The sequence below is a fragment of the Pseudopipra pipra genome, chromosome 3 (genome assembly GCF_036250125.1).
Source record: "Pseudopipra pipra isolate bDixPip1 chromosome 3, bDixPip1.hap1, whole genome shotgun sequence".
In the NCBI taxonomy this organism is placed as follows: domain Eukaryota; kingdom Metazoa; phylum Chordata; class Aves; order Passeriformes; family Pipridae; genus Pseudopipra; species Pseudopipra pipra.
Window position 1 is genome coordinate 3,309,364 of NC_087551.1, and position 26,907 is coordinate 3,336,270.

At 41.4% G+C, this 26,907-nt stretch overlaps 1 protein-coding gene across 8 annotated transcripts; it reads left to right on the forward strand.

Moving 5' to 3' along the window:
* Nucleotides 1-6,689: 6,689 nt before the first annotated feature.
* Nucleotides 6,690-24,704, forward strand: PAPOLG (poly(A) polymerase gamma). Of its 8 annotated transcripts, XM_064647453.1 has the most exons (23): nucleotides 6,800-7,222; nucleotides 9,375-9,533; nucleotides 9,628-9,694; nucleotides 10,294-10,375; nucleotides 10,460-10,569; nucleotides 11,157-11,210; nucleotides 11,891-12,002; nucleotides 12,863-12,952; nucleotides 13,449-13,587; nucleotides 13,723-13,795; nucleotides 13,876-13,996; nucleotides 14,285-14,369; nucleotides 14,693-14,746; nucleotides 15,837-15,956; nucleotides 16,250-16,359; nucleotides 18,010-18,131; nucleotides 18,227-18,396; nucleotides 19,282-19,370; nucleotides 19,448-19,686; nucleotides 20,579-20,650; nucleotides 21,225-21,278; nucleotides 22,051-22,165; nucleotides 24,440-24,704. In XM_064647453.1, the coding sequence occupies exons 1-22, from the start codon at nucleotides 7,164-7,166 to the stop codon at nucleotides 22,147-22,149; spliced, it is 2,280 nt and encodes a 759-aa protein (XP_064503523.1). In that variant the 5' UTR covers nucleotides 6,800-7,163; the 3' UTR covers nucleotides 22,150-22,165; nucleotides 24,440-24,704. The 8 variants fall into 8 exon arrangements, 7 of the variants coding, with proteins under 7 accessions (XP_064503526.1, XP_064503529.1, XP_064503524.1 ...); XM_064647456.1 differs by lacking the exon at nucleotides 6,800-7,222 and adding an exon at nucleotides 6,690-6,742 and having other exon boundaries at nucleotides 22,051-24,448; XM_064647454.1 differs by lacking the exon at nucleotides 22,051-22,165 and having other exon boundaries at nucleotides 6,799-7,222.
* The last annotated feature ends 2,203 nt before the right edge of the window (nucleotides 24,705-26,907 follow it).

A 26,907-nucleotide genomic window follows, 5' to 3' on the forward strand; every position in this document is an offset into this window, starting at 1 on the left:
AAATTATAACATTTCCTTCAGAAGAATATGGCAGTACCTTTGGTTAAGTTTAAATATTTTTCCCCCTCGAAATTTGGAGGTCTAAGTGCAGCAGAAAAGCCAAACCAGTATTTATGTTGCACTATTTTTTCTAAGCTCTTATCCCTTCATCATTCTGTAATATGGTTCAAGTAATCCCCATAAGTTGCCCCTTCATAATTACCCAGGAAAAACACCACAAATACACCTAATATTAATGGGAAGCCCAAAACAGAAGTAAGTTCACAGAGAAAATCAATAGTTTGTCTTCACCCTCCATTTTCTCCCTTCTCATTTCACTATAAATAATATGGGGAACACACACCGTGGGAAAATAGGTCCTGGGAACAATTATCAAAAGGAACAGTAAAATTCGTGTTTTACACAGGAGCAGAATGATTTATTAATTGCTTTCTGTTAGTTTTGTTTCCCTTCAAACAGTGGGCAGTTTCAAGAACTGGTGGAAACGAAGAACACCTACACAACCTCCCCAAAAACCTTGGCAGCTGAAGAGGTGAAACTCTGCCTCCTCAAGCACAGGGTGAAGGTGGTCAGTTGGAGTTCCTTGCTGTGGGCTCAAGTTCCTAATCAAATTCACTCTTTTTTTGACAGGAGTTGAACCTAACACTGTCACACAAAAAGGCAAGGAAAAATAAAAACTTCAACGAGGTTTTACTCCGAGATTAACGGATATGAAAATTTCTCCCTGTTCACACACAGAATTGAGGTGTTTCAGTAATTACCAGCATCCACTCCCCTCTTTAAAGTTCCCCTGCAAGCTGCAATCAGAATTATATACGATCTCTGCATGAAACTAATGAATTCATGCCAAGGAAGACTCCTCAACACGATGAGAGACAGTGCATCAGAGGTATTAGCATCAGGCTTTAATGCTCAGAAACAGGCTCACAGCCACGTTCCAACTATAATGGAACTAGAAAACCCATGTCACACACCATCAGCTGCCCATGGACTTGGGTCCCCATCGTAGAAGAAAAACCCAAATATTAAACAGGTTTGTTCTCTTCCTCTATCAAGAAAAAAAAATATATATGTGTGTGTATTCTCTAAGTAAAACTGTTCATTAAGTAATTTATCTGTAGAAATCTCCATTCAGATCAGAGAAAACTGTTTTTCAACAATAAGAAGTTACACCTCTTCAGTACCCCTGTAAAATAAATATTACCTGTAAAATGAAGGTAGTATGATAAGGAAAAAAAAAGCTACAAGGGGTATATATACCCCAGTAAATTTGGACAATATCTTCCTGGCAACTATTTCTGACCCAAGAGATTTTCTGAACCAACACCTACTACGTAATATTTTTCTTTCCTTTTTCAGGTGTAGCCAGCACAGATCACTGTTCTTGTTCTAGAGAAATAATCTTAAATTACAAGTGCACCTTCCACTCCATTTTCCTTCCCAGAGGGAAACTCATTAAAGGTAAGCTGCAACAGCAAAGAATTTCATGCACATAATACCTTTTTTGGAGGGTAGAGTTCAAATCAAATCTTTACAGAACCAATCTATTTAGGCTGCCTATGGGAGATTCAAACACTTCACCACCCAAGGTTTCTCCTTGTAGTCAAACCTAGGATTTCCTATGCCACCTGCTTGTCCAAATGTTAGCAGATCCTGCTTATGTTACACTGTCAAGCATCACAGGTCCTGTCTTCACTTCCCATTAAATGAGTATCCCAAACATACTGTCCCCACATCTGAGGCATGTTGGTGGAATCAGAGGTCAGAGAAGATTGTTGTAGGGGCAAAAATGAGCCCAGAGGAAAGGCAGACGATGGATTTGGACCTGGGTGCAACAAATACACAGCTTTGGAAATGGCTGGAAAAGCAAAAGATCCTCGACACCCTCTGCTGTCTCACTGTTTCCCAGACGTTTGTGGCTGTGCCCCACCCCTCAGATGGCAGAACAGCAGAGTCCTCTGGATGACCCAGCTCAGGTAATCAAAGTGGAACACAACCAGAAATAATACTGCCAAGCGATCAGAAGAGAACTGGTTGTAAATTTAAACACCATTTTGATTCATTAATCTCCAGCAGCTAAAGACAAACCTGAAGCAAAATTAACACGATTGTAAACGAAGCACTCCTGTCCCGTGGCTATTTCTCTCTTGCTGAGAGAGAACGAGCGGATCAAAGGCAGACACTTCAGGGAGATTAGTGCTGCTTCAGCGAGCTCACAGTTAGTTCCCATTAACTAACCCCTTCTAGGAGCTGGTAACACCATCATTAATCGTGGCTTCAATTGAAGGGAAACAAGGGAGTGACCGTCCATCTCCTGGTGCCACTGCACCTGCCCTACAAGCCTGTGCAAGTCCAAGTCGAGCCTTTCATTGCTGGACAGGTGAAGAGCTGCAACTTTTTTCATGCTAAGCATTAGGGACTCCCCTGGGAAAGCGAAGCAGAGGTATTGTTTTGCTGGCTCGTCATCCAGTGGCGAGTTGAAATCCTACCAAGTGATTGCAGTTAAGTTAGGAATCCTCTGGAATGGGCCATATGAGGAGCTAATGGCCATTAGGAGCAAGCCAGCCTAGGAAGACCCTGTGTAACAGCACAGACCCAAAGGGATGCCCTCCAAGGAAAAAGCTTGGTTTTCACCCTAGCTTAAAACATGAATGCTTTATTCATTTACATTTATCAGCAGCTTGTAAGGTTACCAATATCTATAGAACCACAGCCCTTAAGTAAATTGATAAAGTTCAAAAATATAGAGAAAACCAAACCCACAACAAGGTACTTGTTTAAATCCACCCATCTGAAATCCATCTTCAGTAACCCCACCTTCTGCTGTTCAGTGTTATCTCTCAACATAGATCTTCCACACAACATGATAGATTGGTGAGTCTTGAGAACATTTACTACAAAATGCAGCTTTCCAGAATTGAATTTCATAGTTGATATTCACAGCCTATATATATATATATATATGTGAATTATTGCTGACAGAAATCTCTCTAGTGAAATATAGTACATTACATAGATAAGATCCTCTGCATAAATACAAAGCTGGAATAAACTGTTTTTCTGATAAGTTTGTGTGATGTGGATAGTATTTTAATATCACACCTCTCAAGTCAGGTTTCTTATGTTGAAGCAGAAGGGTTCAGTTCCAATAGTTGGTATATAACTTTTCAGGCATATTCCTCAAATTCCTCCAAAGCTGCCTTCAAAAATCTGTTCTAAAGTTCCACTCTTCTTTAATTGTTAAAATGTTATAATTTAATCATTAAATGTTAAAACACTTAAATGTGATAAGATCTGTGAAGCACTTTCCCAAATAAAAGAGTATAAATATATTTCTGGACAAATCTATCTTTTTTTTATGGATTACAACACATCTGCAAAAGCACTATAAAATGAAGAAAATATTAAAATATCACAACTTGTCCTCCCCTCAGCCTCTTCTTCCCTAAGCTGAACAAGCCAAGTGACACAGGCATCCTGAAATTTTTTGACTGTGGTAATATTAATGTGCATCTGTCTATGGAGAAAGGTTGGTCCTATAAAGCCAATCGTTGTGTTCATCCCCATAAGAAAACCTCCATGTCTCTAGCACAGACAAGTGAATTACTTGACAAGAATTAATTAACAGTCATCTCTGCATTTACAGGTGTGCTCAAGGACAAGCACAACACGCATCACACCTTGAATAGACAAGAACAGTTTGTTAGGGGGAAAAAAAATAAAGGACAAGATTGCCACTTTCTACTGCAAAGGCACGGGAATTTACAAGCAAATATCCCCTATGGAATTCAGGGGCAGCAGCTGAAGAAACCGGAGTGGAAAGGGGGTAAGACACAACAGCAGGATTGTAATAAGGATCGTAGACAGCTTCTTTTAACCAGGAATAAGTAGAGTATTGAACTTCAGAAGTCCATCAAACACGTGGTGTCCCATAGGTGATTTATAAGACACATCACACCACCACTAACTTCACATATAAAATTAAAATAATATGTACAGACTGTAACATGAGAAAATGCAAAGCCTAGGTGTTTATAAATATAAAGCACATCTCCATAAAATTAGTAATACCCTCTATCAGACTAAACGTACTCAGATATCACCTCATTTATACTACAGAGAATATTTACTCCTTCAAGACATATTAGCAATTTAAAAAACAAACAAACCTAAACATCCATCCCCTCTGTGTTACTATCTGGGTAACACAGACACCCACCAAAGAGGAACTCCAACTACAATATTTAATTAGTTTTCAGGCACTTCTATAACCCAGGCACTACACAGAAGCGTTTTAAAGTTCACATAACACACCCAACGGAGAAAAGCACTACCTTGAAACAAACTGTCCCAAAATTCTGTGCACTCTGAAACATAACATGACTTAGTCACTGCTACACATAAAACTGTAAATGTTACACAGGCAGAATACAACACCTTACATGTTAGAAAAACAATGCTAATAGTAAGTAACTAAAGTTAGAGCAACTAAGTGGCAAGTAACAGAAGACCCTTATTTTCTGCAGGGGGAAAAAAATACTACTCACTGAAGAGCCAGCACAATCAGTCACCTCAGATAACACTGGAAACTAGAATTCATAAACTCAAGGAAAATAAAAACTCTACTTAATTTATGTTCTCATACCTCCTCACAATGGTTTCTTTTCCAGAAAAAAAGTGCATTATTTGTGGATCCAAGCTCTAGGCACCGAAAAAGCTCACGACCTGACCATCTCACCCCAGCCATCCTTAATACCTTCTGTTTCCCAGGCACCCCCTGCCTTTTCTCTTTAATAGTTTACAGCTGAAGCAACCCAGTTAAGCTTGATTACTCTTCACTTCAATTTAAAATTAGAATTGCACCTGAAGAAAAACTTTTGTGCTTGACGAGCTGTTAATTTTTTTTCCCTAAATGTTGCAGGTGATTTAAATAAAAGCATTAAAAACCTCCCATCGCACCTGTGGGCACATGCAGCTTCCCGCTGGGGTACTGAAGCACGCAGCTGAAACAGATTTTTAAAAAAATAAACGTGGATAATTGGCCACATAAACTCGGCAAAAATAAAGGCAAGTTGTTTTCCTTATGGAAAATAGATGGGATGAACCTGGGAGAAAAGAAGAGGAAGCAGTATACAACAGTTTTCCTGACAGTAGGATCACAGTAGTGTTGTGAGGACAACAAGGTGTTAAAGAAAACCCTGATAAACTTCTAGGAATAAAAAGGACATGACTAGTGGTTGAACAAAAACTGTCAATAAGTTTGCTCGATTTTTTTTTTTTTTTGTCCTTACCAATGCAACTCCTTGCAGAAGCATCAATCAGATCAAAGACTTCGAAATGTTACCACAAGTACTGCCGTGCAAATATTTAATAGCTAAAGTAATTTTTAGCTCTCCATAGCATGAAGTTATATGAGACTGGTGTGTAAGGCTATCCTGCAAAAAGTACATGTTTTGTTAATTTGTTAAATGTTCAGGGCAAAGGTTGAGTTTGTGTTTCTTCAAAGTGTCCTGCAAGATAATACGTATTTTACCTCAGCAAAGGTGCTACAGACAACCCAGAAAAGTACAGAAATCCTGTGATAATCTCAGAGAAAGGCTGTGATATGGCAAGGCATCAGGGCAGTGGGGAAGCAAACTTTTTTCCCGAAGGTTTATTCAACTTCGCAGAAGCACCAGGCTTTTGATTTTTAACTTTTTCACAGGCTCAAATGCAAGCGGGGAATTGTCATCTAAGTGTCATGGTCTCACAGGGTGTTTGGTTGGTTTAATATTCAGCTTATGACAGGCTATGTTGGCCCAAAAATTATTATAGTATTCCAGTACCTGAAGGGAACTCACAGGAAAGATGGGGCAAAATTATTTATAAGAGCATGCAATGACAGAACAACAGGGAATGGGTTCAAATTGAAAGAGAGTAGGTTTAGATTGGATATTAGGAAGAAATTCTTCCCTGTGAGGGTGGTGATGCCCTGGCACAGGTTGCCCAGAGAAGCTGTGGATGCCCCATCTCTGGAAGTGTCCACGGAGAGGTTGGATGGGGCTCGGAGCAACCTGGGATAGTGGAAGGTGTCCCTGCCCGTGGCAGGGAGTTGTAACTGGATGATCTTTAAGGTCCCTTCCTATTCCATGACCCCGTGAAAATTATATATGGCAGTTAAGTTATTGTGAGTACTCAACTGCTGTCATCAGCAATGTGTGTTAAATCCTCTCCACACCAGCTTAAGTCAGGGGACACTGGGCTTGCTCTTCACCACGTACTGGATGAGAACAAACTAATACAACAGCGATTCTTGGTTGGTTTGTTGTTTGATTTTTTTTCCTCTCCCTTCTGTCTGGAAGGGGGTGTCAGGAGGGGGAACATCCCTCGGCTGTGTGAGGGAGGCGCAGGGGCGCTGCGGGACCCCCTCACGGCGGGGACCCGCCCAGCCTCGGGGGGGTGTGTCAGCGCCACAGGGGAAGGAATATCCTCCCCGGGGAAGGCTATAGCCACCACAGGGAAGGCTACAGCCACCACAGGGAAGGACTATCCCCTCCGGTACGCGCTCGGTGTCCCTGTGACACAGCGGCGGAGGGGACATGAGGAGACGTGAAGGGGACAACTCGCCGCCGCAGCCGCCAGGGGGCGCCGGGCGGGCGGGCGGGCGGGCGCGCGGGGGCCGCCGGGAAGGCGGCGGAGTAGAAAGGCGGGAAGCGCGGGCGGCGCGGGATGTGCGCGCGCGCGCCATGAAGGAGACGCGCGGGTGAGGCGGCCGCGCCTTCCCGCCTTGCCCTGCTATGCCCCACCCTGCCCTGAGGGGATCAGCGCCGGGAGGGAGTCCCGCCGGACCGACTCCCCCCTGTGAGGGGGGGAGCCCTGGGGGGCTCTCCGGGGAGGGAGGGCGGGGGAGCCGAAACCTCCTTCCTGTCGAGGGAAGGAATTGTGGTTGAAATAAATGGTGGAGCGCGGGTGGCGGGGCTGCCTTCGCCCGGCACTCGCCGCATGTGGTGGCGGCGGTGCCGTCGCCGAGCAACGGCAATGGCGGGCGAGGAGCGGCGGTGACGGGGCTGTGGGGCCGGGCGTCCCGCCGAGCCCTGCGGAGGAGCGACCCTGCCCCAGCCTCGGGCACGGGGAGCGCTCGGAGGTTTGACCCCGCCGGCGGCTGCCTGCGGGCTCCGCGCAGCATGAGCTGGTGCGGCAGCGGCGAAGGGTGCAGCTGGGCTCCCTTCCCCGAAAGTCCCAGGTGGTGGGGTCGTTCCTCGGTTTTCCCGGTTTTCTGCTGTCTTGTTCTGGTGGCTCGGGAGCTGGTTCTCAGTCGTTGCTCCCCGGCACCGATGGTGGCTGGAGGGGACGCCATCACCCGCCTGGTTGTGAATTGCCCGCCGGCTCTGGGAGCGTGTGGGAGAGACGCCCCGCTGCCTCGTGAAGCTGCGAAAAAGGGGCAAAACCTGGAATAAACCCCTTTGAGTTGGATTTTTGTGTGAAAGTGGGATGTATCAGAACCGACGCGTGTCGGAGGTGTTGGCTGTGGTGCGCAAATTGTAGCAGGAGTCGGGAAAAATGTTAAATTGCAGTAGGGTTCTCGTTTAAACAGGAGGGTGAATGGATGGTGTACCACGGGCGTTAAGATCCATAAGATCACTTAATTATATGTGCCCGGAAGCGCGGCACACTTGAGAAAGCAAAATAAGGTTTTATTTATTTTTAATTCCAAAAGGGCGACAAATTCTATTGGGCAGAAGCCACTCAGTAAAAACTTCCAAGTGCTGTTTTCCTCAGGTTTTGAGTTGTGAGCTTTAAGTAACATGTACAAGCAACTGAAAAATATCTGCTGTTGACTAGAAGAACTTGATATAAATACTATCTGATTATATGTATTTGATATTGATAATACTAAATTTATCTAATTGATGTTGTCCTTTATGTCACTTTCTAATTATGTGACAGGTAGGAAGAATGGGGCAATGAAAGGCAGATGGTGCCTTTCTGTACCCTGCAAAGATCTTAAATGCTGGTGTAGTCTAAATTCCATTTTTGTTCTGTGCAAACTTTGTGAGGTACAAGTCTTACAATGCAAGAAATGCATAAAACTTGGAAGTGGTTGCTGCTGTAGGTGTTTTGATTCAGTTGTAATGCACAGCAATTAAGCACAGGCTTTCCTCCTGTATTTGTTATGAAAATGATATCATAAGGAAAATATGTATTATAAATATTTTTATTTATGGAGTGGAAGTCTGTGTGTATTTGATTAGGTCAAGCCCTGGTTACACTTGTAACTAAATAGATATTCTGACTTGGAAGACTAGTTGATAGGACTACAGTCCTAATACTTACCCCCAGCTTCTTGGAAAACACATAGAACAAAGCTTGAAAAATGGGCTTGTAGAGAGGAAGGGGGAAAAAACCCCCCACTAGGTGACTAAAAGCTATGTGCAAAGTTTGATAATGTCACTTTGAGAGAGGGAAATATTTTCCCTCCAATTAGAAAGAAGGAACTATGTAATCAGCTGTCTTTTTTTTAAAATCAAGTGGGGAAGCTGTCCTTTGAGCATTTCCTAATCTTATTCCAACCAAGATGGGTTGGGTATCTTAAATAGTAACACACATCTCTTTACCAACTCAGTAATTCTTTGAAGTTGTCCATATGTGGAGGTGGAAATTACCCAGTTGGAATAATGGCACATTAATCTCTTTGTCCTTAGGGTCTGGGTATGAACTCTGGCAAGTATGATGAGCTGTGCAGACCTTTTAGTGTTTCCCCCTTTTACTACCATTTCTGTAGAGACCTTTGATGCATTAAGCACCATTCTTACCTCCTGTCCCATTCCTTTCTCTGTCCCAGTTTCAACTAGTAATGCAAAATAAGGTGCTTTTCCTCCATTTCCCCCTTTCTAAAGCAAGGGCTCTATGTAATGACACACTGAATTTATTGCACCAACTCTGTTTAACAGACCACTTCATTATATGCCTCTACAATCAACTGTAGTGCCCTTACAGAATCAGTCAAAACACCACAAATACACTTAAAAGAAGTTAAATTGTCTTGTTTAATGTTAGCAGGCAGCTGTTGGGAATATCCTTAAATCAAAACAGACAGGAAAGTGAAATGTGCCTAAAAGTTATCCTGTGTGTGGTGTCATACTTGGATAATTTCTTACATCCACAAATGTTTGTTTGATTTTGGTTTCTTTAGAGTAGTTGTATCTCCTAAGTTGGCTCAAGTTATCTAAAAATCATGAAGTTTGTTGTTTTTTTTTTTTCCCCTCACTTATGTTAATACTGGGTAAAAGAGCAGAAGGGGGATATGGAAACCTGTAAGCTGAAGGGTGTTTTCCAATAAGGTGTGTATTTTTTTTTTCTTTTTAATATGTACTCAGTCCTTTATTTTCTCACAGTACTTCCAGGCAGCAGAACCAGCCTCAAGGGCACTATGGACTTACCTCTCCAATTAGCTTGGCTCCTCCTAGTGACATAGACCACACTCACACTCAGAAGCTGATTGAAGCCATGAAGCCATTCGGGGTGTTTGAAGATAAGGAAGAACTGTACCAGAGGTATAACAAGGCTGTAAAATTTGTTAACCTCTTGGTTTTGTTTTTTTTTTTTTGTTTGTATTTAAATCAAACTTAGTGTGAGGTTTTTTTACAGGACGACTGTCCTTGGTAAACTGAATAACTTGGTCAGAGAATGGATTTCAGAACTTGCTGAGAGCAAGGTAAGGAGTTTTTTATGTGTTTTTATCAAAACAGCTGAAGCCTTTTGATTTCTTTTAAAGGCCATACCACTAGGATTTGTGCTAAAGTTCAGCTTTAAAGTATCAAGTAGAACTGTAGTGACTGCTGTAGAAATAAGGTATAAGGGATTCTGCAAGATCAAGGTTTCAAAGTCGTTGGGGCACTGAATAAATTTTGTGAATTGGCTGAAACAACACCTTGTGGATGAGGAAGGTGGTAAATTGGCACTAATTTTGCCCCAAACAGCCTACAGCACTCAATCTAGTTTGAAATTATTACCCTAGACATGCCTTTTGAATGGCTCTTAGATTGTGTTAATTTATGTGCCTCTGCTGCAGGGAAGGCTAATAATAGGTCTTAATTTGTATAAATTAATAGGAGTACTGCTACATTACTCAATCTTCTTTTTTTTTTATTGTTGGAAGCTCAACTCGCTTCAGAAAACCAGTCTATTAAACTAAAAACCCAGTCTGGGAGTGAAAAGAAGTGTTTATGGAGCCTGTTATAGTCTTCCTAAATAACTAGTTAAACTTGCATGTAGGACAACGTGCACCTTAAACTCTCTCTCTTCTACCCACAGAATCTTCCCCCTTCAATAATAGAACATCTTGGTGGCAAGATATTTACATTTGGTTCCTATAGGCTTGGAGTGCACACTAAAGGTAGTACTGTCAGTGTCTGGTCGTAGTTCTGGTGTTGGAAAGTGGCTTCCAGCAAATAACAGAACAAATGGAATCTCTTGGCAGGTTCTGACATAGATGCCCTTTGTGTTGCTCCCAGTCATGTGGAGAGATCGGATTTTTTTCAGTCATTCTTTGAAAAACTGAAAAATCGAGAGGAAGTAAAAAACCTAAGAGTGAGTAAACCTGGTAGAGTGTGCAACTTTTACTATAAGAATATTCATGTTAGACTTGTGTTAGTAGTAAATGTCTTACAAGCCCAAGTTAAAATAGAAATTGTTTCTGGAGCACCTGCTAAAATACTGGTTTATGCAGCATGAAAATGTTTATGTCCAGCTTTTGGGTTCTTCCCCTGAGGACTGTGCATCACATAAGAGTTATTGTGGTTTCTTCTCCTCTCCCTGTGTTTGGGAATGAGTCAGTTGTATCAAAAAGCCAGGTTGTACCTGGAAGATAGGCTTTCATCTTAGATGTAGGAAGGGGCTTACAACCACTGATCCTGATGGCTTGTTGTGCACTGACAGTTTGTTACAACACATGATCAGCCCCTGAATCCCTTGCCTAAATAACTTTTTAATAAAATCTAGTGTTAGTACCATAATAGTGCTACACTGCTGGAGGGTTATTAGCAATTTTCTTTGTGTTTGGAAGCAACTCTGTACTGGGGAGTTGAGCAGTTTAAAGTTCTGTACTTTATCATACTACAGGAGAAACATTAAAGCAGCAAAACGATGTTTCATTATGCACATGCTCTCCTTCACAGGCCATTGAGGATGCCTATGTGCCAGTTATCAAATTTGACTTTGATGGCATTGAGGTAAGAATTTTAACTTTTAGGTTTGGTGGTTTTTTTTTTTCTTGCTTTGGAATGGGATAACTTTTCCAGGGCCCTGTGATGGTGCTGTTTTACAAGGCTGTTGGTACCTTACAGGAAACTGTAGTTAAACAGCTTGACCACAGCCTATCCCAGGAGGAGACCCTGAGTAAAATGGGATCCTACAGGAAAATAAGTCCCTAGGAAGCCATCATGAAGACACTTATTCAATGACCCTTTTGTGGCCTTTATCTGGTACAGACATTCCCAGAATAATTTTCTTGCCTCAGACTCTATAAAAACTAGATACTTAAGGGCTTACAGCATAAAGAAAATGCTCTCTCATTTGCTGAAGTATAGTTAGGGTGGTTTGAACTTAGATCTTAGTTCTGTGGTTAATTTTAAATTTCCTCTTAACAGGAATTCTAAGTTTAGAGTAATCTTTCCAACTTTGGGGGGGGAAAAAAAGAGGTGGTTTTGTAAATAAATATGGAACTTAGTGCAACTTTGTTTTCTGGCAAACAAATCTCTTGGCAGATTTATCTGTGGTCACATAGTTCTAAAAACAAACGTTAACCACTCTTTTTAGAGTTGACTGAGAGTCCAAAGTGTCCCTCACTAGTGTGCTGTTTGCAAGCAGTGCTGCGTTGTAAACTCATGGTTGGAACCTTTCTCTCTTTAAGATTGATCTTGTGTTTGCAAAACTGTCCATGCCAACCGTGTCTGATGATCTCGATCTCAGAGACGACTCGTGCCTGAGGAGCCTGGATATAAGATGCATAAGGAGCTTAAATGGTAAGTGTGTTTTACACACCTCTAAAAAGAAAGTGTTACTGAAATTGGCCTGGAATTGGCACAGAATGCCCATTACACAACCCACGTGTCTGTACAGATTGTAGAACTGATGTCCTGTGTACTTGAGTTCTGAGATGGCGATGAGTGGGCTTCAATTTAGATGTTTTGAGGAGTTGTGTGTTCAGATAGACTTGTATTTTTTGATTGGTTTGTGTGCAGTGTTCAGTTTTCCACAGCAACTCACATGACCAGGTAGGGCACTTGATAAAGAATGTGTGGTAGTTCATTAAAAAAAAAAAATAATTAAAATACCTGAAGTCTGACTTGCTCACTCCTTAACACCATTTGGTTTAATGGTTCCTGGCTGTCAAAAGAAACCTGGCTTTTTGGAATTAAGGAATCACAGCATAGTTATGGTTGGAAGGGACCTCTGGGATCATCTTGTCCAACCCCCCTGCCAAGGCAGGGTCACCTGGAGCAGGTGACACAGGAATGTGTCCAGGTGGGTTTGGAATGTCTCCAGAGAGGGAGACTCCATGACCACCCTGGGCAGCTGCTCTAGTGCTCTGCCACCCTCCATGGAAAGGGTGAGGTGGAATTTCTTGTCTTTTATGGCCAAAACATCCTGTACAAAGGCCTTATTAAAAATAGTTATTTGGTGTTTAAACTATGAAAAAGCTGTTGAAGGCACCAGTTACCTGAAGTGATACCGAATGTCGTGTGTAATCTGTAATTTTTTAAGGAGATACAAAAGAATTAATCCAAACTTGTGTTCATAGGCTTGAACAAACTATTGATCAGCATAAAACTGACTTGTGCCTGTTGCTAGGAACTTCTACACTTCAACTTTTGTCTTGCAGGCAGCAGGGTTACTGATGAAATACTACGTTTGGTGCCAAATCTAGAGAACTTCCGCCTCACACTCCGGGCAATTAAACTGTGGGCAAAACGTGAGTAACGGGATTGTTTGTGGTCTTTAAACCTTTCAGAGGTGTCTCATGCTTACTACTGGGTGTACCTCAGCTTTGGGTTGCTGTTAAATGACAGTTGTTAAATTGAAACCTCCTTTAGTTTAGATTCAGGGTCTGTCCATGTGGTAGATTCCTCGTGGTTTTTAATGCTTACAAGACAACCTGATTACAAATGGTAAAAATACTAAGTTAAGTACAAAAGGATTAAGAAAATACCATTTTGTGCATGTGGCTAGAGCAAGTACCAGAAGAATAGCAGAACTTTTTTTTTTTTTAAAGAGAGGTTGGAGTGAAGCAGTAGCTGTAGCAGCATAAGCAAATTTTAGAGTTAGCAGTATTTTGAGAAGCAGTGTGGCAATAAACAGCAGTTTTGGCCTCGCTGCACTGCAAAAATAAATGACTTTGGGGCTAAAGTATGCTAGGGTTGTGAAGCTGGTGCTGTAAGACTACAGACTGACTATGGTACCCCTTCTAGGACGTGGTGTTTACTCCAACATGATGGGGTTTCTTGGTGGAGTTTCCTGGGCGATGCTGGTAGCGAGGATATGCCAGCTCTACCCGAACGCTTTGGCCTCTACTCTCATCAACAAGTTCTTCTTGATTTTTTCAAAGTGGTGAGAGCTACTGTTTATTTTAGTTTGCATAGAGAAGTAACATATCTAGATGTAGTTGTGTTTAAAGATTTCCACTGGCAACATCCAATGGAAGAGTTTGAAATGGGCAGTGAAACGCTGGCTTTTCTTACCCAGGGATTGGCCAAAGCCGGTATTGCTGAAGCGACTTGAAGAGAGCTTTCTTAATTTGCCAGTATGGGACCCTAGGGTATGTGAACACTGAATTCAGAAGCCTTTTAAACTTTCTCCTGACCTGAACTGATGCTAAACAAAGCTGTAACATCCCAGGTGAACCCGTCAGACCGGTACCACGTGATGCCCATCATCACACCAGCCTATCCACAGCAGAACTCCACGTACAATGTGTCTGTATCAACACGAGCAGTGATGGTGGAGGAGTTCCAACGTGGTAAAGTGCTTTCCATGCTTATTATCTGGCTAAGCAGTATAATTCCTGCTGTTTGAAACCACATTATCTGAGCTAGTTTTGCTCAGTGAGGTGTTTTAGTTAGGATAAGGTCTCTGGGAAGTCCACCTGTTGCAGACAATGAGACCAGTTTGATGATGAACTGTTGTAGTAGATCTGCAGTGTGTCAAGGGAATTCCTGCTTTTTGATCTGTCAATTACTGTCAGTCTTGTAAAGTTTATAGTCTTAAAAACAGAATGGTAATAAGGTTTTCAACCTTAATTGTGTAGGTCTTGAAGTTACAGATGAGATTCTCAAAGGAAAATCGGACTGGTCGAAGCTCTTTGAACCACTGAACTTCTTTCAGAAGTACAAGTATGTATGAAATCTGTTGTCTGAACCTGAAGTGACTCACTGGTTAGCATAATGAGTTTTAACTTGGGGTCTAAAATAGAAGATTGTATTGATGTGTTTCAGTTTAGAGTTTGGTTTTTTTGTTTGGTTTTGGTTTGTTGGTTTTTTTTTCTTTTAAAGAAACTGGAGGTAGTCATACAAATTTTGGCAAGAATAAGCACAGAAAAGATAGGAAAAACTGTCTTATGCCACTGACACTGTTTTTACAACAAAAAACCCCACCTAATATTTAGAATGTAGAATAAAGCCCTGAGCTAGTGTGTTTTATTTTCCTTTTCTTCTAGACATTATATTGTTCTCACTGCTAGTGCCTTTACAGAGGAGCATCACTTAAACTGGTAAGTCTGGCTTTGGATGTGTGTCCAGTTTGTAGTTGAAACTCAATTTGATGTTGCACTTTATTTTTGTTAATTGTATTAACAAATGAAGTATTTAATTATGCAGCTAGGCATGGAATACACTTCCACCCCCCACTTTGAAGACCACTGTTCTAGAGTCTTAAACTTGGTTGCATAAATAGTTTTACTTAATGTAGTGTTTAGTTAAGGAGTAGATTGCACTGGTGTGTTGTCAGCCTATTCCAGACCTACTTTTCTTCAGTGAAGGGAGATATGCCAACAGTAACTTCTGTGAATGTGCTGACTAACTGTGACTCTTGAAATAAGGGGAAATGTGAGGAATTAAGGCACTGTAATGTGTGTTATTAACTTTTCAAGGTGTTTCTTTATCAAAAAATTAGTACTTTGCTTGCAAAACACTTCTCTGTAACAGACCCCTGTTCTGAGGGCACCTTAGTTTTACTTAAAAGCTTGGCTTGTGCTTTAAATCAAATGATTCTTGTGCCATCTATAAAGATAGCTTGATGTTTAAAAATAACTCTAATAGAGTTTTAGGTAAAAGGGTAAAATACCAGTACTTTATTGGAATTAAAGCCCTCATGGCCATGGTTGATTTCTTGGGGAAGATTCTGATGAGACTGTTGACTAGATCATTTGTTTATTAAAATAATTCTATTTTTCCATTTTCACTGGTCAATCTGCAGAAAGAATTGCATGTTTACTTGGGTGTAATTGCACAGCTGTGCTTGAGCCTTTTCTAAACCACTCTTCTCTTTGATCCTTGGGGTAAAAAGGGGTTTTGCTGCACTTGAAAATGCAGACAGAAGTGCTGGGATCTGCTCCTTGTTATTTTCATCATAGATTATAGGTGGAAATGTTGTATCTGAACTGTTAAGAGTACATCTTAAACTTACTTATCTTTGTCTTTAGAAACAAAAGCTTGAATGTCACTGGAAACATCTCATATAAAGATACACAGGTCTAGTTATCTGCTCAACTTTTTGATAGGTTAACATTGCAATACAAGAAGGCATCTAAGTGATGTGCTGGACACAGTTAAAAATGAATAAACATCTCTTGTTCTTATCAGGATTGGCCTTGTTGAGTCTAAAATTCGTGTGCTGGTTGGAAACTTGGAAAGGAATGAGTTTATAACTATTGCACATGTACAACCACAGTCTTTCCCTGGCAATGAAAATCTCTATAAACAGTGAGTTTTGTTACTTTGCTCTTCTGAAGTACAGTTTGGCCAATTTATTGTAACTTATTTATTTATATTCGTTCACCTCAGCTCACGGGTGAGAGGTGTTTGGTGTGTTCTGTAGATTTGTTCACTAACAGGGCCCTGAGCACATAAGATCTTTTTAAAGAAGGGAGAACGAACTCTGAGAACTTCAGTGTGGTCTGGCTCTAATCTTTAACTGCTGCATACAACTAGAGTGTACTAGAATCCAAATAGCTGCCACCTGTGCCCACATCAGGTTTGTGAATCTGTCTTTTTAGGAGTGGGTATGTGTCAATGTGGTTTCTTGGACTTGTGTTTAAGAAAGTGGAAAGTGCAGAAAAGACTAATGTTGATTTAACCCATGGGATACAGTCGTTCACAGACACAGGTAAGCCTCTGTTTTGCTCTAGACACGGGTTTACTTCTTTTTCTGGTGGAAATTCCTTCACGAAGTGAACTGTGCTTCCCCCTGGCACTAAATATTCCTGTAGAGAGCAACATATAGATTGGCTTTAAAAACATAATGTGTTGACACTTTTTCAGAGTCCATCTTGAAACAGAAGTGTGTGTTAGTCACACACCGTGTTCCACATGTGAAATAACAGTTCTGTAGATCATGGTGTAAGTAAGTTCCAGGAAAAGCAGTTCAGGAACTGCTTTTCCTGAAGGGAACAGTCAGATGTGAAGCCAGGAGATGTCCATTTTCTAGGGGTAGCTACACATGTTGAAAACCAGGAGTCAGCTGCTGAACTCTGAAAGTGTAAATTCACTGTTTCAAGCTCTGAGATGAGTTGTTAATGCCTGTTGATGGTATTTTTCCAAGACAACAGTTTGTGGATGACATGATCCCAGAAGTGTGAAAGTCACTCAGTTGTAATTACCTCCTGTCTTGCATGTAAATTTTCATGTTCATATTCTCTTCACTACTTTTGATAGATGCAAAAATAAATTAGTACAAGTGCTGTAAGATAATGCTAAAATAAAGGAGTTTGGGGTGAGAAGTGGAAAGTATAGTTCTTTCCCACAACCTGTTTAATTATTCCCGAGCTGGCTGCTCTTGTACCTTTCAGAAGTGCATGCTTGCTCAGGCCTAAGAATAAGAGAATTGGGCTATTCTTCTGAAGTTACAAATGTGTTTGGACAAAGTTCCAAACACTGAAATCCTTTAAATGTTTGCTGGAGTTTATCCATAGCACCAAAATCCAGAAAGAACTGAACAGAAAAGGCATTTCTTGAGAAGTGTGAAATCCTTTGGTAAATGTGGGCATCACCAGTAGTTATGTGCTAGAAAGCTGTTACCATGTGCCTTGACTCTGAGAGAATATTTTTAGAGGGCAAGGATTAATTTCAAATTGATGAGCTTGAGGATATAAGGCTCACTGGAGTGCTTTTGCTCAGAGACCTTTATTTCCCTTTTGCATCAAAAAATTTTGAATTTATTTTGAAGGAACTATCCATGTTGGTGTGTATGTCCATGTTTGTGCTTTTGTTTTATTTTAGACCTCTTGTAGAAAGACTTTTAAGCCTTTTTGCTGCATGTCCTGACTTTGATTCCCACTCTTTGTTAGTAAGCTGACTTTCCAGTTGCACTCATGATAGTCCAGTTAGATAAGCTTATCTAAATGTGACTTAATTCTGTAATAACTGTTGTGCCACTACAGCATTTTCCAGTTCATAAAAGGCTGTTCAGAAAAACCTGTTCAAATTGTAGTGAGTCTGCTAAATCAGATGTCCCTAAAATCCAGTCTTGCTTACTTGGACAGAATTTTGACATCTGAACTGCTGAGAAGTTGCACAATGCTACAGAACTGTTATGGGGGAAAAAACCCACAATCACCACTGTAAATGCCAAATCAAAAATTATTCTGAATGTTGAGTGAAGTGCCTGGTCTCTCCTCAGCTGTGCACAAATGGGGGGATTCAGAAAGTCCTCTGGGTCTATTCTCAATCAGAAATCTAATGGTTAAGGACAAACATGTTCCTAAAGAAACCTAATTCCAACATCCCCAGCAAGCTAAAATTCTGTGTTTGATGTCAGTCTACAGGCAGGCCAGTGCCCTCAACATCCTAAAGGAAGGCATGAAGATTGAGGCAACTTATGTGAAGAGAAAGCAACTGCATTATTTTTTGCCAGCAGAAACCTTACAGAAAAGAAAGAAGGTATAATAAAAATTTGGCTCTTTCGGTAATTACATTTTTCTTTTTCCTTTAATAATTACTTGAAGACTTGATTTGTTTTTTACCTGTCATTTCAGCAAAGAGTGTCAGATATTAGTCAAGGCAATAGTGGACTTCAGTGCAAAAGGTCATCTTTAGGGGAAAGCTGTTCAGACAGTTCCAAAGGCAGAGACTCCAGAGCACCACCTAATTCCTCTTCGTTAAATAAGATATCCAAACTGGACACCTCTACAGCAGAGACAGAAAGGTTAGTGCCATCACCTGAGAACTGTGGAGAAGCTGCTTTTAACTGAGTCACAGTGTAAATGAAGCCTAGGGTTTCTTGTTTGTGGATTGTAAACGTGTGGAGGGCTCTGAGGAACAAAGCTGGAATCTCCTTTGGGCACCTGGTTGGAGACAGGTTAAAGAAATCCTGGAAAAAAATAATTTTAATGTACGTGAACACGTAGGAATGAAGAACTTGACACCAGGGAAATTTAGTCTTGAATAAAAATCTTCATTGGTTAGTGTGTAAGTTGAAGCTGGAGTATTTTATGTGGAAGTACCTGTTCTTTCTACCAAAAAGTACAGTTAGTGCCAAGTGGATTAAGGAAGGACTGATCTTGGTCACAGAAACACTAGAGCTGCTTCTGACTTACTGGAGTGGTATGAGAGCTGGGGCAGTAAAAGTGTCTGGGAAGAATTCCTGGGAAGTCTGTTTATCCATAAACTATTTCAGCACAGGAGGGATGTGTAATCCTGAGAGTAATTGCCCAGTCCTACCGAATGTGTGATGCCTGCTGTGTTCAGACAGTCTGGTTCTGTAGGAGTCACACGAAAAAAGAAAAATAAGCAAAAACTCGTGTTGCACACCTGGGTAGAGCAGATACAAATGCTTAGTTAGAAGCAGCACAGTTGTGCTGGACAGACTAACCTGGGAAAACACTGAAGGAGATGCTGCAGTTTAAATCTGTGGCCTGAAGTTCAGCAGAACGATGCTCTTGTCCTGCCTACACAGCCTATGACTTTGTGTTGATTAATAGAGCTGTGATAACAAGCTAAGAAGGTCTGTGCAAGCGTGAACGTTCTGGAAATGAGATGTGTAGCATTTCACAAACCAGCATTTTGTAACTCTAGTGTTTGACTTTTATAGAAATGTTGCATGTCAGAGTTGTAGTGGTGCCAACAGTGTAGCTGAGCCGTCAACGTCTAAGGGACTCTGCATTCCCGTGACTGACCCAAGTATGTATTTGAAGTGGTATGTGGAATGCAGTCTTTAATTTCGTGGCCAAACTCTAAAAGCCAGGTGTCTCCTGCAGAAATGGAGGCTTCAGTTGCACTAAGAACACCGGGACCTCCAATTGGTTGCACCATTCCAGGATATAACACAGTTTCTCAGCTCAGGACGTGTTTTGTCCAAGGACACCATAAATTAAGTGGGACTCTAATCACGGATCCTAAGAGTGCTTCACCCAAACAGCATTATTCACCAACCTCTAGAGTATCTCGTCTACCTACACCGGGAGAGTGCCCCCAAAAAGCCATAGATGGAGAAAAGGCAAGGAAGGGGGGCTAGGCCAAGGGTTTCAAGTAGCATTAATCACTGCTGTAGAATAAATTAACTGAAAAGAAATGCGTTTATACATCCCCAGTGGATGTGGGAATCGAAATTTAAGCATAATTATTGTTTTTACCAGGATGTACATGTGAGAAATTGTCTTGAATATAACATATAGTTATTAAACAACATTTTTTCGGGATCTGGCACTTAATGAGTGTTTCTCCTCTGGTGCCAAGGTCTCTAAATACTGCTGTGCTTATCTATCACTGCAGTGACCAATTGCTGAATGAACTGTCTCATCTGGAAGCAGTTCTTAGTACAGAAAAAATTGATCTCCAAATGAAGTTATGAATCTTATAACTGTAAAAGTATGAGCTAATCTGGTTCTGGCAGATGCTTTTTGAATGGCTGTTGATAGTTTTGCTGCTTTAGAAAGCAGCAGCCAACTCAGTAGGTCATTCTACTGCTGAAATGAGTGTGGAGTTGCTTGTTAAATCTTGGTCTTGTGGAACCTTTAGATTAATGCTTGATTTGGTTTATTGCTGCATGTAAATCTCCTTAAATAGCTGCTCTTGTGTCTTGACCTCTGATTTGAGGCACAGGCAGAGAATAAGTAGAAAAAAAACCCCTTCCATTTTGACACTTGTAAAGAATCAACTTGCAGAACTGTTATCTGGTATTAAATATTGCAAGTACAGATTTCAGGGTTTGGGTAGCTAACACTTTTTGAGAGGCTTGAGATTCCAGAGGGGTAATGGTGGAACTTGTATAAATGTTCTTTTAAGAATGGCTGCTGTGACATTTAATGTGCTGAGTAGAGGCAGTGCTCAGATACGAAGGTAATTTTGGCACAGCAATTATTTTGAGTCTGTGTGTTTTGTTCTTCCAGCTGAACGTCTGGGATTCAGATTCCACAGGAAGCGGGTGTCCTCAAGATGGGAGGAGGAGAGCTGCAAGAAATGTAAGTTTTTAAAGTGATTTCACTCTAGTGGACTAACTGAAAAGCTGAGTGGTCTGGTGCCTAGAGTACCTCACATAAATACTTTGCACATCTACTGATGGAAACAAAAATAGGTGTTTTGGTTTAGCTTATTTCAGTCTTCATTTCCCAAATATTGCACCTGGCTGCCCTATCTTTTAAAGGTTACTACTAGATGATGTAGTAGTGTCTAGTAGTATCTTTTTATTTTCTTTTTAAAACCACTCAATTCCCTGATGCAAAACTGCTATAAAGACTAAAGCATTTGGCCTCTCCAAGGGAAGATAAAGAGCTTTGCTATTTGTCTAGCTTGCTACTGAAGCATAAACTCTTGAGGGCACACCCTCAAATCCAGATGAGATCTTGTTGGTAGAGGTTGAAATACCTGAAGCACTGTTTGTGTGCTTTTAGGGCCTCACAATGCCTAAACCCACCCCAGGAGGTGGAGGTTGTCAATGCAGGAATGATTTAAAGTATCCCAGCTGCCAGAACTTGCTGCCTCTCCATCATGAAGTTGGCAACGCTGCCTCACAAATCCCTTCTGGCTTTTTTTTAGGGTGTCCTTGATGGAAAATCCATGCAGGTTCCAGTGATCACATCAAGATCACAGGTATTTTATTGTGCTTTTGTATTCCTAGGTAAAGCAGAACTAGCATTTCTATTTTATGTACAAAGATTTATAGAACATTAATCCCTGTGAACTTGGGGGTTTGAAGTTGTTGGTAAGGTCATGCTTCCAACAAATTAAGTATCTGAACAGTGACCTTCCAGGTTTACTCACAGAAGTGAAACCAGAGCTTCCAAGTTGTTGAACTTGAAAAAACATGTTTCTATGTCCTCAAACACTGACAATTTGTGTCCTGATTTGGGGATTTTATGTACTGTTATCAGTACTTGTATTTCTGTGATGAGACCTGGAAGCTTTGAAGTCTATAGGTGACTTTAACTGTTCTGTGTCATGTAAAATGTTGTGAATTTGAGGGTTGTAAGACTGGAAGTAATCTGGACAGTAGAGACAGTTTCCCTCATCCATGGATTTGAGAAAAATGGCAGCTTCCTCTATTAAGCTGTTGAGCAACTTGCAACTAATTTCAGTTCCCATCAGGAGTTGTCTTTGATACAAGAAAAGAACTGTGCAGGGGGAAAAGGCTCTTCTTCTGTATCTGATGCTAATTAAACAAGTGGTGTGGTGGAAAAAAACCAAGATCTCTGAAAGAGGGGTTTGGGCCATATTGTTTTGGTACATAAAGCATGTTATGTTCAGCTAGGAAAGGGTTTATCTGCTGCTACTTCTGAATTAATGAATTTAAAATTCATTGATTAATTTAAAATTCCCCCCTTTTTTTTTTCTTTTCCTGTGGTGTATTTTTGTGTGTTCCTAGAGGCTTTCCAGTAAAGAACTACCAGATTCTTCATCTCCTGTTCCAACAAATAGCATTCGTATTGTTAAAAGATCCATCAAACTTACCCTTAATGGGTAACTGGTGTATCTCCCAGGTGAAGAGGAATAATTCCTTCTTGATGGTCCATGCTCTGAATGTGTGTTGTAGTTACTAACAAAGTGTGAGAAGTTACTGTAACCAGTTCAAGTCATGGTTTTATGCTGGTGTTAGATGCTTGTCTCCTTTTGAATTGCTCTTTGCATATGCTTGTAACTATTAGCTTTTTAAAAAGCCTTAACAGCCACCAGCTTTTGAAACAGCCAGAAAAACCCAACCTGTCCTGTGGCTTGGATTCAGAATGTCAGCAGGGTCAACTGGTTGCTGCAACCACGTTGTGTTTTCAAGTCTGTTTGAAGGTGCCTGTGTTCCCCTGTGCTTTCCTAATTCATGTGCATATATTGTTCTTACCTTAAATTATTTTCCCATTTGGCACCTGTGCTCCTGTGCCTCTGCCACGATGGTGCTCAGCTTCCTGGGCTCTCAGCCTTCCTCTGGCTAGCACAGCCATGCCCTGCACAGGTATTGCCTCCCATGGAGGCCCACAAATAATTTAAGTGTTGAAGGAAATGCAGCAGAGGATTCTGACCAAGGTGTGGAGATGATAGGCATGTCTTGTGCTGTGTGTTATCTGATTCATTTTTTTTTTTATCTTAAGACTGCTCCAAGATGAGACTTTGAGAGGCTTTTTCTTGTCACTGGGTAGTAAAGCCAAACCCTGAACACAGAGCTGAAGATGCACTGAGACATTGCAACAGCTGAGGCTGTTGTGACACTCGTGCCCACCTGCAGGGTGGAAAGCCAGTGGCAATGCAGAAAGTGGTTTCAGATAAACCCTGGAAGCTGGTCTAAATGCTTACATGAAAACCTCTAGTAGCCTTAAGTCTGGTTCTGTAAGCTGATAACACTGCTTACCCAGTTAAGTGCATTGGGGTTTTTGAGGTTTGAGGGGTGGGGAGAAACTCTGATCCTATGGAACAAATATTATGCTCCTCGTCTCTTGTAATGTCTTTCTAATGTGGTGTTTTTGTAAATGACCCTGTAAGTTGTTTGTCTAGAGTATTTTTGTATGTCCTGTAAAATACTGTCTTGAAAGCAAAATTTAAAATCTTCAGTCTCCTTTTGTTTTGTTTTTTTGTTTTTTTCTTTTAGTGCATGTGATCTGCTTAAAAAGTCTAAACAACTAAACCAACTCTAAGGGACAGGAGGAAGGCAGTGCCAGAAAAAAAACGTCCTACAAAATGATAATGGCATAGAATTGTTTATGGTTGGATTCTATCTTAAAGGTCTTTTTCAACCTAAACCTAACACTGCTGAGTCCAGCACTGAACTGCCATGCTGGGGGAAATCTGAGGAGAATAGGAACACACTGCTTTCCTGCTTCTGGGATATCCATGTTTGGATTTAATGCCCTTGGAGTTGTGCAGTTTGCAAACTGTTGACAGCTGAAGTCCCAGTTTGCCCTGTGGACAACAGATAGCTCAGAATTCTTTTAAAATGAGCTGCTTGGCTTAAAGAGCTGTAAACATCTTAAGTACCCACCTAAAACCTTAGTGACAAGACTGAAGGACTATAAAGAAATGAGGTGGCATGTATTTCTGTCTTGATTGTTTAGCATTCCTCCTGCTGCAAGTATTCCAAACTTGTGGAAAAAGCATGACTGTATTTATCACAATCTACTTGGTTTTTTTCCTTATTACCTCTGGTTTCCAGCTTGCTCAAAGTGCAACTTATCTCTTAGAGATTGGCCTTAGTGGGTTTGAGAGGTCTTATTCTTTCCTCTCCTCTCCAAAACTTAGACTACAAGGCTTAGATTTAGTCACAGGTTAAAATTAAGAAACAGAACCCGTGTTACTTCAGTAGCTTTTAGCAGAACTACACCTTGGGTTTGTGAAATGGTCGCCTCAGTTCTGTGATGTGTTTTAAAGCAGTGGTATTCAAATATTGCCAGGTCTGTAGTAGCTACAGTAGGTTTACAACTTCAGCACCTGTGTAAACACAAACCTGTCGTGGATTTGAAGGAATTAAAGCTGAAGTAGTGATAAGATAAACAGCAAAACAAATATGGGAAGTGTTTTGTAGTAGTCTACGATCCCGTAATATTCCCATGCTTTAAAATTCTTCCACTTGAGTATTCCAAGGCTGTTAAAGGGCTGATTTTTTTTTTCCCATAAGCACATGCACTTATGCAGCTACTCTCAAACTAAACTAGCCTAACTAATGGATATCAAAACATATGCCTTTACACAAATCTTTATATTTTACTCTTCCTTTGTTATCTTCTAATTGCTCTTTTTTTTTTTTTATTTCTCCCCCGCCCCCTCCCTCTTAGGGTTTTAAGAAGAATGTTCAGGGTTTTAAGAAGAACATTCAGGAAGAATTTAGGTTACTAGTTTCTCAGACTTGATCCATTGGTGAATTACATGTCTTATCTTAATGTATCTTGACATATAAGATGTCAAGTGTGATGTTAAGTGATGTCAGTGTTTTGGAGTTTCCCTGGATGTTGCAGAAGTTCGATACTGCCCCAGGACTCTGCAGATTAGAATTCAGCTGTAATTAATTTGTAAATAAAGTTCAAATTTACTAAACTTAAACGTTCTCCTTTGTTCATGGAGCAAGTCCTCTGTTAAAGTGACTGAAAGGGAAGTTACTCCTGCATAAAGACTCAGTGAGGGAGGCTCTTTGATATCAGACTTCCTGCAAATGTCGCTCTTTTCTACCTTTCTTAGCTGGTTGATGTATGTGTGACTTGAGACAAGGACTGTGTGCTCAATCTCTTTGAAGAGGAGCAGTTTTATATTGAAATTGTAACTCTGAGCAAGAAATTCCCTTGCAGGAATTCACATCTGTGCTTTTTACCTGTTAGGTACAAGCAGAGAAGCAGTTCACGTGAAGTCACCTGTTCTGGCTGTAGCAATTGATTTTCCTGTAGAAACTAAGAGAGAAAGTAATAGAATACTTACTTTTTGCCTTCATGAGAAAAAAGCAAAGGGGGGAAAAAAGGTATCTTGAAATTATGTAACCTTAACTTTGTGAGGGAGGGGGCCTACTAACGCTGCCTTTAGGTAATGCTTGAGTGACATAAGCTGTTCAGCCTCAAAACACCAGCAAAAACTCCTGGCTGTGTTCTTGTGATTACCTCATCACACTTCTTATAAAGAGTGTGGTCCTGTGCATTATTCCAGTAAGTGAAAAGCCCTGGTCGTGGGGAGCAGCCCGAGGGGCTGAAAGCCACCCTGGGCTGGAGGGAATCAAAGAGGGGGGGAACCTCTGTCAGAGCAGGAACTCGCTCCTGTGGGAAAACAGGCACCTTCCTCTACCACAGGAGCACCCCCGTGGGCTGATGCCTTCTGCCTCCACCCACCCACCCACCGGTGTGGCTGTGGGTGCTGCCAGCCCCTTTCCCTGGGGGTTGGAAGGGGAGCTGTGGGCGGGTTTCCTGCCCCCAGCCCGTGGGGGGGTTCGAGGGCTGCGTGTGCCGCGATGGTGTCACTGCAGCGCTCCCGGGGCTCCTCCTGGGAACAGCCCTGGGCTGCTCCCACCCCGGCCACCATCCTGGGGAGACACCACAGCCCCCTGCTTCCTGCCTGGCTCTGCTGTTCCCTGCTTTTCCTGAGACCTGCCAGGCCACCTGGAGCACGGTGGGATGTTTCCCACCCTTAATGGGGAGCAAGTGGTGGGATGCTGAGCGTTCCTTGCTGTCTCCCAGCAGGTTGGTCAGTGTGGGCTCCCAGCTGATGCACCTTGTGTATTTTTCTGGGAGGATCTTAACAAAGCAGTAGCCTGGGGGCTGATTTTTCTCTTATTCCAGAAAATACTGTTAACCTCTCAGCTGTCTGACCTTCAAGAAATTGGTAGAAAAATCAAACTAGGACCAAAAGAGGACTGGGCAGTTCCTCTTTGCTGGGAAGACACTGTCTGAATCCTCCTCCCACTGTCTTCTCCCAGCCTTGCTTCTTATTCACCCCTCATCTTTTTTTCATTTCTTCTGATCTCATGCTCTTGCCTGTCTTCTTTTCTCTCTGATAATTCACATTTCCCTTTCTCACCTGAATCCATCTTTTTCTCCCTCTGAATTTGAGCCAAGGTAATACATTATCCGGTGACGATGAGTAAAAATCCCGGGAGTCCCGAAACCGGGGGAGAAATAACCTACTACCCTGTTTGAGTTTCAGTGTGTGGCAGCCTGGCAATCAGCTGCCTGCTGTGGGGACCATCCAGCTCACTCTCTGCATGTCTGTGCAATGGAGAGAAAGCTGAAAATTTTGGCTACTAAAAGCAACTCTGGTAAGCATGTGTGAGGTCAGTCTTATAAAAGATTCAACATGGGCCAAGTTCTGTGTGTCCTTTCAGAGGAAGAGCAAAAACTCCCAGTAGTGACACCAGCACAGCCTCCTTGCTAAATTTCATGTCCCTGTTTCTAAAATGTGCAGAAGTTTCTTAAAAGCTGTTGTAAGAATTCTTTGAATATAATTAAAACATATGTTCCCCGTGATCGTTCTTAGAAATGACTGAGTCATGTTTGTTCTGTTTTTCCTACCAAAATAATCTGGAGGGGGCAATATGTGTAATCATGCTCCAAAGAAAAGGTTTTGGCAAACTGGGAGTAACTGAAAATGTGGCCTTAAAACAGGAAGTGTTGACTAGCCATGACCAACAAAGTGTGTTGAAGGTAATATGATATAAATAAAACGAGAGGTAATGCTGTAGCAAGTAGGTGCTAAAGTTAGAACTGCTTTTATCCGTGCAGTTTGAATTTTAATTCTGCTCTGTTTTTCCAGTGTGGCCACTTGGCCA

Coding starts and splice junctions, on each gene's coding strand:
- PAPOLG (XM_064647453.1), top strand. CDS start 7,164: ATGAGCTGGTGCGGCAGCGGCGAAGGGTGCAGCTGGGCTCCCTTCCCC. Junction 14,747..15,836: donor GAGGAGCATCACTTAAACTG/GTAAGTCTGGCT, acceptor TGTTCTTATCAG/GATTGGCCTTGTTGAGTCTA. Junction 19,371..19,447: donor CATTCCCGTGACTGACCCAA/GTATGTATTTGA, acceptor TGTCTCCTGCAG/AAATGGAGGCTTCAGTTGCA.